The sequence below is a fragment of the Microtus ochrogaster genome, chromosome 7, assembly GCF_000317375.1.
Source record: "Microtus ochrogaster isolate Prairie Vole_2 chromosome 7, MicOch1.0, whole genome shotgun sequence".
Lineage (NCBI taxonomy): Eukaryota > Metazoa > Chordata > Mammalia > Rodentia > Cricetidae > Microtus > Microtus ochrogaster.
The window spans coordinates 27,656,694-27,669,714 of NC_022014.1; the positions used below are offsets into that span (position 1 = coordinate 27,656,694).

The 13,021-nt window shown below is 46.4% G+C and overlaps 1 protein-coding gene across 1 annotated transcript in view; it reads left to right on the plus strand.

Moving 5' to 3' along the window:
- Positions 1 to 13,021, plus strand: part of LOC102001620 (NACHT, LRR and PYD domains-containing protein 1a-like) — a 148,433-nt gene that overhangs the window by 123,028 nt on the left and 12,384 nt on the right. The window contains exons 12-13 of the mRNA XM_013347045.1: positions 10,986 to 11,084; positions 12,042 to 12,265. Coding sequence (XP_013202499.1) covers positions 10,986 to 11,084; positions 12,042 to 12,265 — 323 coding nt within the window. The remainder of the gene's footprint in view (positions 1 to 10,985; positions 11,085 to 12,041; positions 12,266 to 13,021) is intronic.

Below are 13,021 nucleotides of genomic sequence, written 5' to 3' on the forward strand. Positions count from 1 at the left end.
TATTTATTTATTTATTTTTTGCTTTTTCGAGACAGGGTTTCTCTGTGGTTTTGGAGCCTGTCCTGGAACTAGCTCTTGTATACCAGGCTGGTCTCGAACTCATAGAGATCCACCTGCCTCTGCCTCCCGAGTGCTGGGATTAAAGGCGTGCGCCACCACCGCCCAGCAGGAAGTATGTTTTAACAAGTGTGTATGCTTCCTTCAAGGTATAGCAGCCATGCTTGGTCTGAACTCTGCACCAGCTGGAGAATGACCCAGACCTCTGAATCCTTGTCATCTCCATCCTGCAGCAGGATGAATGCGGCTATCCAACATGCCATCCTGCAGGAAACAAGGCAATGCTCCCAAGATGGACAGTATTTGCTCAACAAGCAGAACCCTAACAAGGTCAAAGGCAGACACATAAAACTGTGAGCCTGGGTCAGCTCTGCTATGTTAACACTAGGTGGTGGTAGAATCCAACGTTACATTAATTCTGAGGCAGAGTCAAAATTTGGTGAAAAGAGGGAGACGCAACTGGGGTCAGCATGGAAATGTCTGTGGTCTTCCATGGCTCCATGAGGAATCTCTAACAAATGCATTTCTATTCAATAAGATTAGCTAATGAGTCAGTCTTTGTGTTTTGGAAAGTTCAGAAGTTAGGGGCAAGTGTTAATTTTACATCTCTCCCAAGAAAAGTTACACAAGAGTTGGTCAACAAATATTTGAGCGTACACAAATGAGGCTACATGCTAAGTGCAGATACAGACTAAGTGTGCAAATGTATAGAACCAAGTGTTATTTAAAACATCAGATTATTTAAACTCAAGAAATTTATTTTTATTTATTGTTTCTTCTCTTGTCCAAGTCTAAACAGTTCAAGAAATGATTCTACAAAGAACATGCAGAGTGTGTGTGGTTTCAGAGTTCTGGGACCACGACTTATCAAAACAGACTAAGATTTATCAATCTTAACATGATGTTTTACAGTAAATTAATCAAGTATCCTGGCAGTGTTTCCACCCTATAGTAAGACAGTTTGAAATCATTTTTATGTATTTTTAATAACTTATCAAATGAGTTCTGGCTTGAAAACAATCCATTGGAAAAGAATGTTTTGGATGTAAAAAGTTTCAGATGATAAAAATGAGGGGATTTTTTTTGTTGCTCTTCTAAAGTAAAATGACAAACAAAAACACTCATTGGTGACAAAGTATTTATTCACTGGCAAAGAGAAAGCCTTGCTAACAAGTGGTGCTAATAAACTGGACGCCTGCAGGTAGAAGAACAATCCTCTCCTATCTCCCTGCAGAGCACGCAAGTCCAAATGCACCAAAGACATCAACACAAGACTCAAAGCCCTGGATCTGCTAGAGGGAAAGAGGGGGAAACACTTCCTGATGCTTGCAGAGCTAAGGGCATTAATAAAATGGGACAAATTGACAAATGGGACCATATGAAATTGAAAAGATGTCATTTGGAGATCATGGATGGAGTCCGTGACCATCATGGCTGGGAGCATGGTGCTGGAGGAGTAGCTAAGAGCTCACATCCACAAGCTGCAGGCAGAGAGAGAACTAGAAACACTGGGACCATGCCGGGCGGTGGTGGCGCATGCCTGTAATCCCAGCACTCGGGAGGCAGAGGCAGGTGGATCTCTGTGAGTTCGAGGCCAGCCTGGTCTACAAAGGGAGTCCCAGGACAGGCTCCAAAGCTACAGAGAAACCTGTCTTGAAAACCCAAAAAAGAAAAAAGAAACACTGGGACCTGTGTGGGCTTCAGATCCTCAAAGCCACCCCAGTGACACACCTCCTCTAAGAAGAACATCCTTCAAACACTCTCCAAATAGTTGCACAAACTGAGGGCAAGCATTCAAATATCTGAGTTGTGGGGGCCATTCTACTCAAACCACCACAGGGTCTCAGCACCGTGAAAATGACTATCCATATAAATAAATAAGTAAATAAGCAAATGCTGCTGAGGATATGGAGAAAGAAGAATTCTTAATATTTGTGGTTGGGAGTTGAAGTGGTCTGAATGATCAAACTACAGTGCATAAGAAAAACATTTGCCAGAACACTGCAGCAGAGACCACAGAGAAGTGCTGCTTACTGGCTTGCTCTCCAGGGCTTGCTAGGCCTGCTTTCTCATACAAGCCAGGACTGTCTGCCAATCAGTGGCACCCCACAGTGGGCATGGCCCTCCTGTATCATCAGGTTTTCCCAGGAAGACATTCACACAGCAGGCAGCTGCCACCAAGCCTTATGTCCGGAATTGGATCACAGGGTTGTACATGTGGCAGGCAAGAACTGACTCCTGAATGTTTTATGACTAGCACATGTGATTAATGGTGTGTGTGCATGTACACACACACACACACACACACACACACATATGTTAATATTAAAGGAATAATCACTTTTTAGAGACTGTGAGCCTCTCTGTGCTGATATTGTCAGTTAGGCACTAGCCTGGGCCCAAGGGGCATACCAGCCAACAAACAAGCTAAGTCCTGTCCAAGAGTTTCCATTCAATTACCCAATGAAATCAAGTTTGTGCCGTTAGGTGGCAACAGGTGACAAACAGAAGCATAAAGGAGGGTAAATTCTGGGACTGTGGTGCTGCTTCAGAGAGCAAGTAGGTAGCGAGCTTCTGCCTAGGAGAAAGTCATCCCAAGAGAAAGGTGAAGCCAGTGCAAAGGTTCCGGGGTGAGCAGGTTCCTGGTGTGTTCAAGGAAAGCTGATCAGTAGGAAGGTAGAACAGACAGCCCACAACAGGGTGAGTGAGGAGCCAGAAGTGGGATCCTATGACAGAAATAGAGCAGGGTGAGGTGAGTCAGGCCATGCAGAGCCTTGAGACCCAGGGAAAAGAACCTGGGTTTCTTTCAGAGCGAGACAGGGAGGATTGCAAGAGAGAGGTAAGGAGGTAATTTACATATTAGGTTGTGACTCTGGCTTCATGAAGCATCAGCAGGAAGAGAGAGGTAGGAAGCTGGAGCACAGACCCAGGATGCTGGCTGGACCAGCAGTCTCCTTGGACACAGTGAGAAGGGTCAGATTACAGATCTGTTTATAAGCCAGTGTCAGGGCTGCAGCAATGGCTCAGTGGGTAAAGCAGTCGCTATGCAAGCATGAGGACCTGAGCTCTGACCCACAGCATCCTCACAGATGCCTGCTGGGCGTGGCTACAGGCTTGTGAGCCCAGAGCTCAGGAGGAGGAAACAGGAAGTCCCCCAGCTATCTAAGTAGCTAGACTAACCATATTCATACGTTCTCATGTCACACACATGCACATACATATGACTTCACATGCATAAGAACATGCACAGACTCCACACACCTACAGGAAAAAAAGATGTTAGCAGGAGTCAAATGCCAGATTTGAGATTTAGGAGAGTCCAGGAGTGAGAAAAGCCCAGGGTTTGGGGCCTGCCAGCAACTTCCTAAAATGAAGAGCTTGTGAACTGGGCAGGCTACAGGGAGGAGAGGAAGTACAGAGACCCAGAGCACAAATCTGGGAGATCGGGAGCTTTTGCTGAACTGGAACCTGTTGGCAAACCCGGGGGGGTCCCCCACTTCAGTAGATGAGGGAAGTGAGGCTCAGACATGAGTCCTGTACTCAGGAGGTGGGGCTTCTACAGGCCTGGAAGAAGCTCTCAAGCCTGACTCCTCCTTCAGCCCAGGCATCTGCAGAGACTTTACAACAGGAAATGAGCTGAACATTGCTCAACCTCCACTATCAGGTTTCAGAGGATGAACATCTGCGCAGACTCTCATGCCTGGCGTCCTGGAGGAGCCAGACTCTACCACTTTTAAAGAGCATGATTTCTAGCTGAGGAGCCTCGGCCAGGGACACACACCAGATGGCCAAGTGGAGGAACAAGTGAATAGTCGGACCAACAGACGCCACCGAAACTTTTGAGGTGTGGGAAAGATAAGTGCTGGCCTAACTGCACTAAGGCATACTATAGCAGACATGGGGGCCTGTCCTGAGAGCCAGCGCCCAGGCTCCAGCCCTGCTTGGAGAGTCTGCAGGCCAGCTCTGGGATGGGAGGTTGCTGGATTCACCTGTGTGCTTCATGTGCCTGCTGCTGTCATAGCCTTTCCTGCACCCTCCTCTCTCCTGTCTGGCATGAAGCTGCAGGAATACGGGTCATGAATGGGGAGGAGTTAAGTGGGAGCACTGGGGATGAGAAACAAAGAAGACAGAAACGACAGCTCTTGCGTAAACTGATGATATCAGCCAAGCATCGTTTATTAGGAAGTACAGCATCATTTATGCTATTTGAGGGATGGTAGGGGACAGCCAAGGTCAGAAGAGAGCTGTCAGTGTGCTAAGAGAACACAGGATCCCTTAGACACGGTGGCCTGACGACTGAAAACCACAGTCCATGGAGAAGAGTCAGGTCCCCAGAAGCTACAACTTCAGTTCCTCCGAGGCACGGGCTCCAGTGTCAGGCCAGCCTCACCAGTTTCACTCCTGGACAAGGTTGGAGAACTAATGTTCGCTTTGTCCTTTTTTGGGGGTCCTCTGGGAAAGCCTTGGGTCACTCTAATGCCCCACACTTGTCCATGTGGCTCTTTGGTTTTCTCTGTGTAATTTGTCCTTCCAGCTTCGTTGTCTCTGGATTATTCTCCCTGTGTGGTACCCATGGACAAGAGACTTCTAAATTCCTTCACAGGGGATAGCCTGAACTCATACTGAGCTCTTGACTCCCCCTCTGTGCTACCCTCTGTCACAGTAATGGCTGAAGGATTGATCTTAGAGTGGGACACTAGAAAAGGAAGAATCTGAGAAACACAGAGTACTGAGTGCCCTGCTCGTTCCATCCCTGGATCCTCCATCCCTGTCTTCCTATCCTCTCTTGCTCCTGTCCCTGTAATCCCAACACCCTTTTCTCCATCCCCAACCCTTCTCCCTTGATTAGCATCCTCTAATCCTCCCAGCTGTCATGCTCCATGTCCTGCATCCTTCCATCTTCTTGCTTCCCCATCCCTACATTTCCCCACCCTCCACTCTCCAAATGCCCACATTTCCATTCCCCGACTCCATCACCACGGCTAGGCCTGAGACAAGTCTTTGCTCTTGCAATTTTCCAAAGTCAGAAACCTAGATCTGCTGTCAGCTGCTAGTGTTGGGAACTGTGCCCTCCTCCAGGAATACAGCTGCTTCTGCACCAACAAATCCAAGCTGTTTGACAGGGCCCCAAGACTTAATTAAGTACCAGACAAAGATTCAGTGACAGTCATCTTCCTAAAGATGGGCTTCTGGTTCCCTCCCACTCTGGCTCCTCCCCTTGATCTCTACATTCCTCCTTATCCTCATCCTTCCATTTTTCCCTGTCCTTTAAAGTTTTACACAAGTTCCTCATGGATCACTGCCATCACTAGGTCCATACTAGGACAATGGCTACCCTGACTAAAAGCTAACTGGGTCCTCTGTCTTCAGTGTCATGTTACTTACTATAGCTCCGTCTATTATCTGTTTTCACAGATTTCCCCAGGAATGAATGACAGCAATCACATGATCTACTGCAGCAGATCAAGCTAACTCTTTTTCTGGTTTATGAAGTCACCCTAACTTATTCCCCTTTAAACCCAAGAGATAAAGCTTAGCCCCACCTCCATCATTCCCCTCCTGCAGGAAGCAGCCAATGAGAGAATACATCCCCCCCTTCCTTTTACTGGTCCTCAGGGTCAGATAAATGACCTTAATGACCTAAAATAGCAAACCTTAGACAAGTTGAAAAACCTCTAATTCAGCATAGCAGAGCACTTGCCTGATAGAAAAGTCAAAGCAGTAAAGAGAACATCCACAGGCATCATTCATGAAGCTCTAGAGAACATATCCACCAATAAAACTTCCTCCCAGAGTTCTCTCTTTTGCTCTATAAAGCCCAAACACTGCACCAGGACACACAGTCTTTATCCCCAGGAGAGACCCGAGTTCTTCAGTTGCTCTGACCAGAGCACTATCTGTCGCTGTAGATACTGCTCTACACTTGCTTTACTTCCAGTCCTCCGTCAGTTCCAGTAAAACACCCTTTCCCAGCAGAAATGGCTGGTAGAGACAAGGATCTACTGCTCTCAAACTTGGAGCAGCGACAGAAGAGAAAACGAAAGCGGGACCAGTGCAAGCTGCACAGTCAAGCATCCTCTGAGGGTTCTATGGCCATGGAAGAAGTCCAGTCCCAGAAGGCGAGAGGCACAGAGGAGGCTCAGCAAAAGGGTCAACAGGTCTTGGACCCCAAGAGAAAGCAGATGGATCTGGAGCCACAGCAGACCAAAGCCCCAGCAGAGAAGGACTTAGTGATAAGTAAGTACAACAAGGACCCCAAACCACTACTGTGACTCCATCACCACTGAGCCCGCCTGCTGGGCTTCCATGGTTAGGCTAATCTCTTGTCCAAAAGATTCACAGGCCCAGGAGAGCCTGGAACCAGAAGGCAAGCAGAAACCCCTAAGAGAACCTTAGAGCCCCACCTCTCTTACACCTTTTTAGTTTAAGTTGTCATCAGTGTTTTTGATCTTGGCCATTCTTACAGTCAGATTCTAACTATTTATGTGGAATAGAAACTCAAAGACCTATATGAGGGAATAGAGGGTCAGGTAAGAATAGAGACTGGCACACAGAACTAGAGTGGATCAGCACAGGTGTGTGAACTTCATGTCCCCGTGCAGGACTGTTTCCTGCAGCATTCTCTCCAGGACACTGTGGAGAAGGGTGTGAGGGTAAGCAGGTCAGACCCCAGCCTTGCTACCCTGACTCCTACTGCTGCCTCTCTGACAATCACACAATCACTACCCCTGCCCATGGCCCTTTCTTCATCATTTCCCCCAGGCTCAACGATCACGCCCTATGTGGATACCAACACCCACCAAGGATCCTCACAACTACTGAGTTCAGAACATAAACGTCGGAGACCAAGTTGGACTTTAGATTCTGAGCATGGTGTATGTGGATCTGTTGAGTCTGGATACTGTAGTGACAGTAAGTGGAGCTGGTAGCTGGGAATGGGACCCTAGTTCACATAGATGATGGTTCTTCACAGGTGAACCTCCCCTGTATGGGGGCCCTGGGACAGGCAATGTAAATAGACCAGAGGAGCCATGATAGAGTGCAAAGAGTTACAGGCTAGAAATGCCCCTGGGCTCTGACACATGAAGAAACTGGAACCCACTGGGGTCAGCAGTGAGCCTAGCCCAAATGGCACCCAGAGTTCAGCTCAAAATATAAGTTGGTTCTGAAATTCCAGGGGTCATACAGGTCCTGACGTTCCATGAAGATGGACTCCAAGCAGAGAGAAGGCTTCTGCCTCAGGTTCAGCTTGACTTCCCTTATTTCAGCTTAGCAAGGCTACACCATTGCCTCTTCTCAAGCATCAAAGTAGCTACCGCTCTCTAGTGCAGAAGGTCTAGAGAAAGAGGTTACCTTAGCCTAGCTCACAACATATAAAGACAGACACAGGGCTGGAATTTAGAATAATGGGACCTGAGGAAATATTTATTCCTCCGTCCTCCTACTGCTACTCTGTGAAGGTCCTGCCCACACCTAACCCTGTCTTTCCCTTCTTTTCCATTCTTCCCACCCCACTTAAAGACTTGAGAATGATGAATACAGAATCAAAAGCCATCGCCTGTAGTTGTCACCTTAGCTCATTTAATGCATGTTATAGGAAAGGACATTGCACAGACTGTGTCTCAGTTTCGGTATCGGAGCATCGACTCTGCTCGCCCATGTTTTGCTGCTGACTCAGCATCATGTGCAGGTCTCTCATCTTCAGGCTGCACGCAAGAAGGCCGGTGCACATGGGTTGAGGAAGACTCCACTGATACTGCATCAGATAGTCTACTGTTCATATCTCTCTCCCAAGAAAGGTTGCTCCTACGCTGCCAACAGTATCCTCCTTTCACTTCTTTTCCACACTATTCCCTTCTTCCAAGTTGCTCCACTAAAACAATTCCACTCCATCCCACACTTCCACGCTCATTTTCATTGCTTATCAAAGCTTTGTTTTAAAGACTCTCACCTTCCTCCCTAGGATGCCACTTGATAAGTCAGCTGTTATTTGAAATATTTTCCTGGGCCCCCAAGAATCTCTGAACCACTACGTCTGATGGACACTATATCCATCTTGAAGCTGTAGATTGAACACTAAGAAAATCAAAAGGCTTCAAACATATGACGACTGGTTGTAGACATATTCCTATAATCCTAGAAAGTGTGAAATTAATGCAGGAAAATAGGAGCTCAAGGCAAGCCTGAACTACACAGTAAGAGCCTACCTATCCCCATGGGGTAGAAGCTCTGAGACCCACGGGAGGGAATTGAGACTCAGAGAAGAATGGAGACTCACACTTAGGACTAGAGTAGATCAGCATAGGTGTGTCAACTTAATGGTCCCAGCGCAGGATCACTTCCTGCAGCACCTGTAAGAGCATCACTCTCTCCAGAACACTGTGGAGAAGGGTATGTGGATAAGCAGGTAGGACCCCGGCCTTGCTGCCCTGACTGCTACTGTTGCCTCTCTGACAATCACACAATCACTGTCCCTTCCCATGGCCATCATTTACAGGTGCAGTAATGCCATCCTCTGTGGGTTCTTCACGAATGAGCTCAAGGTATGGATATTGGAGACCAATTAAGAAATCAGACTATAGGAAGTTGTTTGATGATAAAGGGAGTTCTGAGGAGTCTGGATATAAAACCCAAGGTAAGCTGAGCTTGCAGCTGGCATTGGGACTTTTAATGACATGGATGGTGGTTCTTCACATGTGAGCCTCTGTGTTTGGTTGTGTTTTACTCTTGGCTCTTTAAAATGTAGCTGTGTGTCATTGACTGTTTTGAGGACCTGCCATCTACATCCCAAATAAATCACAGGGAGTTTTATTATTACTTGTAAATGCCTGACCTCAACTTGGGTTCTTCCTAGCCAGTTTCTCCTAAATTATCTCATCTACCTTTTGCCCCTGGACTTTTATCTTTCTCTATTCTATTATAGTTTCTTTACTTCTTACTCTATGACTGGCTGTGTAGCTAGATGGCTGACCCCTGGTGTCCTCTTCCCCTTTAGTTCTAGTTCCTTCTTCTGTGCTCTTTTTCTCCTGCTTATATCTCTGCCTGCCAGCCCTGCCTGTTCTCTCTCCTGCCTTTCTATTGACCTTTCGGCTCCTTATTAGACCAATGGGGTGTTATAGACGGACAAAATAATACAGCTTCACAGAGTTCAACAAATGCACCAAAAAAGGGTTCAGCCCATCTTTGCATCATTAAAACAAATGTTCCATAGCATAACAAATATAACACATCTTAAAATAATATTTCATGGCATTCTCCCTTTTGTCATTGATTCTAAGTACGGACGGGGTGTCTCGTCTGAGAACATAACATAATAGCTAACAACAGCTTCAAAGCAAATGCTCAATCCACATGGCATGCTTTGTGACATATCAAGTGGAAAGGAGAGAAACTGAGTAAGGGACATGATACCTGATACTGTAGGCTCTGTGGGTCTCTGACTGATGGGGAAGCTCAGCCGATCATGTATGGCTAGGGTGTGCCTGCCTGGAGCCCAGGTAGATAAACTGGGGTAGATAGGTGCTTGCGCTCTCTGCGTGGTGCCCATGGGACCCCTTTGGACTTCCCACCCCTTTGGACTTCGGACCTTCCACTCGGGTAGCATGAGTTTCCCCATTTTTCAATTATTAAATTTTATCTCCACGCTCCTCGCCACCGTTACACACTTCGGCTCCCCTCCGGCCTGTGCACTTGCATCCAGCCCAGATCCCCTCCCTCAGCTGCGGGCTGCTTCCCAGATTTGCAACCACCTTTCCAGCTCCCAGTTTCGCTGCAGCAGCTCCAGCCCTGCTCCCTGACACCGCTGCTTGCCTGCTTGTGCTGCTGCCCGCTTCCGCTGCCGGGCAAAGGCCATTCCTTTGCGTTTTTCTGGCTCTGCAGCCATCGGAGGCCGAGATCTGTCTAGTGTGGCTAAGAAATTCACACAGCACATGGTCCGTGAGTTTAACTTCTTGATTTGAGTATATTTTTCTGATTTTATGTAACTATTTGCACTCAAAACTATTATTTCTGCTGTTTTCAGCTTGAAAAAATAAGTGGCCAGCTGAGGTTGGCAAACATTAGCCAAATATAGACAAGTAACTCTCTCTGTTTCTGTCTCTATCTCTGTCCCCCTCTCCCTTCTCCCCCGCCCCCGACTCTCTGTGTTTCAATGAGGTTTGTTAACCCCTAATCATAAGAGTATTAAAGTTAACCTTGTTAAATCATTGGAGCAGGTAATTTCCTAAGAAAAACCAAACTTTTTAAAATTTTATTTATTATGTATACAACATTCTGCCTCCGTGTATTCCTGCAGGTCAGAAGAGGGTGCCAGTTCTCATTACAGATGGTTGTGAGCCACCATGTGGTTGCTGGGAATTGAACTTAGGTCCTCTAGAAGAACAGTCAATGCTCTTAACCACTGAGCCATCTCTCCAACCCAAGAAACCAAACTTAAGAACAAAATTTTTTCCCTTTCATATTTTAGAATAACTTTTTTCTTATAGCCCCACCCTGCTCCCTCTCAAATTCATTATCTCTTTTATTTAATTATTATTTTCACACACACATATGCAACATGCTAAGTTCATGTAGTGTTTCGTGTGTGTGTGTGTGTGTCTGTGTGTGTGTCTGTGTGTGTGTGTGTATTTTATAGGACTTCTCCAGAGCGCCTAATATTAGATAACCATCATTAGGGATATCATCCCTGGGTTGTGTAGGTAACCTCAGGAACAGTGATAAAGTCTGTAGACTCGCTTCCTGGTAAGGCCTAGGCTGGGCAACCTAGAAAAGAGTTGAGCCCTGAGCCAGTACTAGGGAGTGCTGGGAAGACATAGCGTGACCACTGCCTGGCTTTTTCTAGAAAACGAGTCTGATGAGGAATGCAAGGAGGAGTACTCACAACTGGCATCCCTGGCTCCCTTCGATCCATATTCTCCTGCCTCTTCAAGAGACAAGTGTGTGGAACCACTGTGGACTGAAGATGACTTCTGGGGCCCTACAGGGCCTGTTGCTGTTGAGGTGATTGACAGAGAGAGGAACCTGTACCGGTGAGTGAGCTCTGCCTGGAAAAAGGCTGTCTTTACCAAGCACATTTTCCACAAGGGACCCCCACAGATTGCACCTGTATATTCTCTACTGTGTCTCCTCCTCCCCTCACCAACCAGGGAGGCAATGGCAAGACTGGAATAAGAAGTTTGGGCTGTTATGAAAATAGGGGTCTTTATCATAAAAAATTTTCTGACGTGCAAAACGGAAGAGCACAAGAATTCCATGTCCAAACGCTCAGTTCCAGCAATCATTTTTCCAAGTTTGTCTCAACTACTCACATTCCCCCTTTTCACGCTATCACAGTAGTGTGAGTCCAGGACATCAGGTGTCTTCACTCATAAACATTTCACTGTTCCTCCCCCATACTTAAGACAGGACCTCGTCTTCCATGACCAGCACACCATCACCACATCAACAGAGCTGATGTGAGTCCTTCATTCCATCTACACATCTGTGCTCAGCTTTGCTTATTATCTTAATTGTTGGTTTTCTGCAGATTATTTTATTCATAATATAAACAGCACTAACACCCTCATTATATTTCATTTCTCTTTCTCATAGGTATCCTTAAATATATACCTCAGGAACAAAAAGTCTAAAAACTGAAGATGGACCTCAGTGGTAGAGCCTTTGGCGAGTGTGCATGGTCCTAGCTGGAGCCCCAAAACTTTGCTCTAGATCACTCAGTACTTACAGATCTATAAGATGGCATTGTCATTATCCATATATATATATATATATATATATATATATATATATATATATATATATATATATATATATATGAACAGATCTGGGCTAAGTGACTTAGCCAGGGATCCACATACAGGTAGAAGTGGAACCAGAACTCAGAACCATCTGGCTCAAGTCTGCTGAGTCCCCAGTCCTGCCCTGGGTCTGCACCTTATGGAAGAGCAGAGCTGCTGTTCATTGGTGTCTGCCTCTCTCTCTTCTAGAGTCCAGTTCCCTGTGAATGGTTCTTACCACTGTCCCAGCATAGGACTCCACTTTGTGGTGACAAGGGCAGTGACTATTGAGATTGGATTCTGTAGTTGGAGCCAACACCTGGACAAGACGCCCTTGCAGGACAGTCACATGGTGGCTGGGCCTCTGTTAGACATCAAGGCTGAGCAGGGAGCTGTGGCTGCTGTGTACCTCCCTCACTTTGTGGATCTCCAAGGTAACCAAGGGAAGGATAGGGAGTCGGGTGGTGGTGATGGGAGGACCTGCCATGTCCTATAGCAGAGTACAGGGTGATGGTGATGAGGAAAGGTCTGTGGCTTCCTCAGCAGGGCAGAGCCGATTATGGGGGTGGACACTGAGATGTTTTGTCATCCCCTCTTGTTGGGTGTATCTTGTCTGAAACACATGTCTCCCAGCCTTATGACTATTTCCCTGAGTGGAAAGTGATATCCTCAATAGCAATATTTGCTGGTGATTATTAAATGTTCTTTACACACCATGTCCCTCATGGGCCCAGCAGGGAACTGAGAATAAATTGAGCAATTTGAAGAGATTGCTGCAAAGTAAGACTAAAGAAATTAACAAGGAACATTGTTACCCAGTGTCTACCAACACTGTAATCCATTGAACAACTGCAGACAGGGAGAAAATGGGGCCACCAGATTGTATTTGAGAACTGGAGCAACAGAAGATGCGTTTCCTAAGAAATCAGGGTGGGACTCATAAAGTGTTCCAAACTGATTCCTTCAGAGGTTTTTTTCTTTTTGTTTATTCTTCTCTCGCACAGTACATACATACTGCACCCACCCCTCTCTCTGCTATCACAGTTCTCCTCCTCTCCTCCCCTCCAGATCCACTGCTCCTCTGTTTCCCTTCAGAAGAGAGCAGGCTTCCCAAGTTATATCAAAGACACACAGCATAACAAGTTGCAATAAGACTAAGCACAGACCCTCATACCAAGGGTAGACAAGGC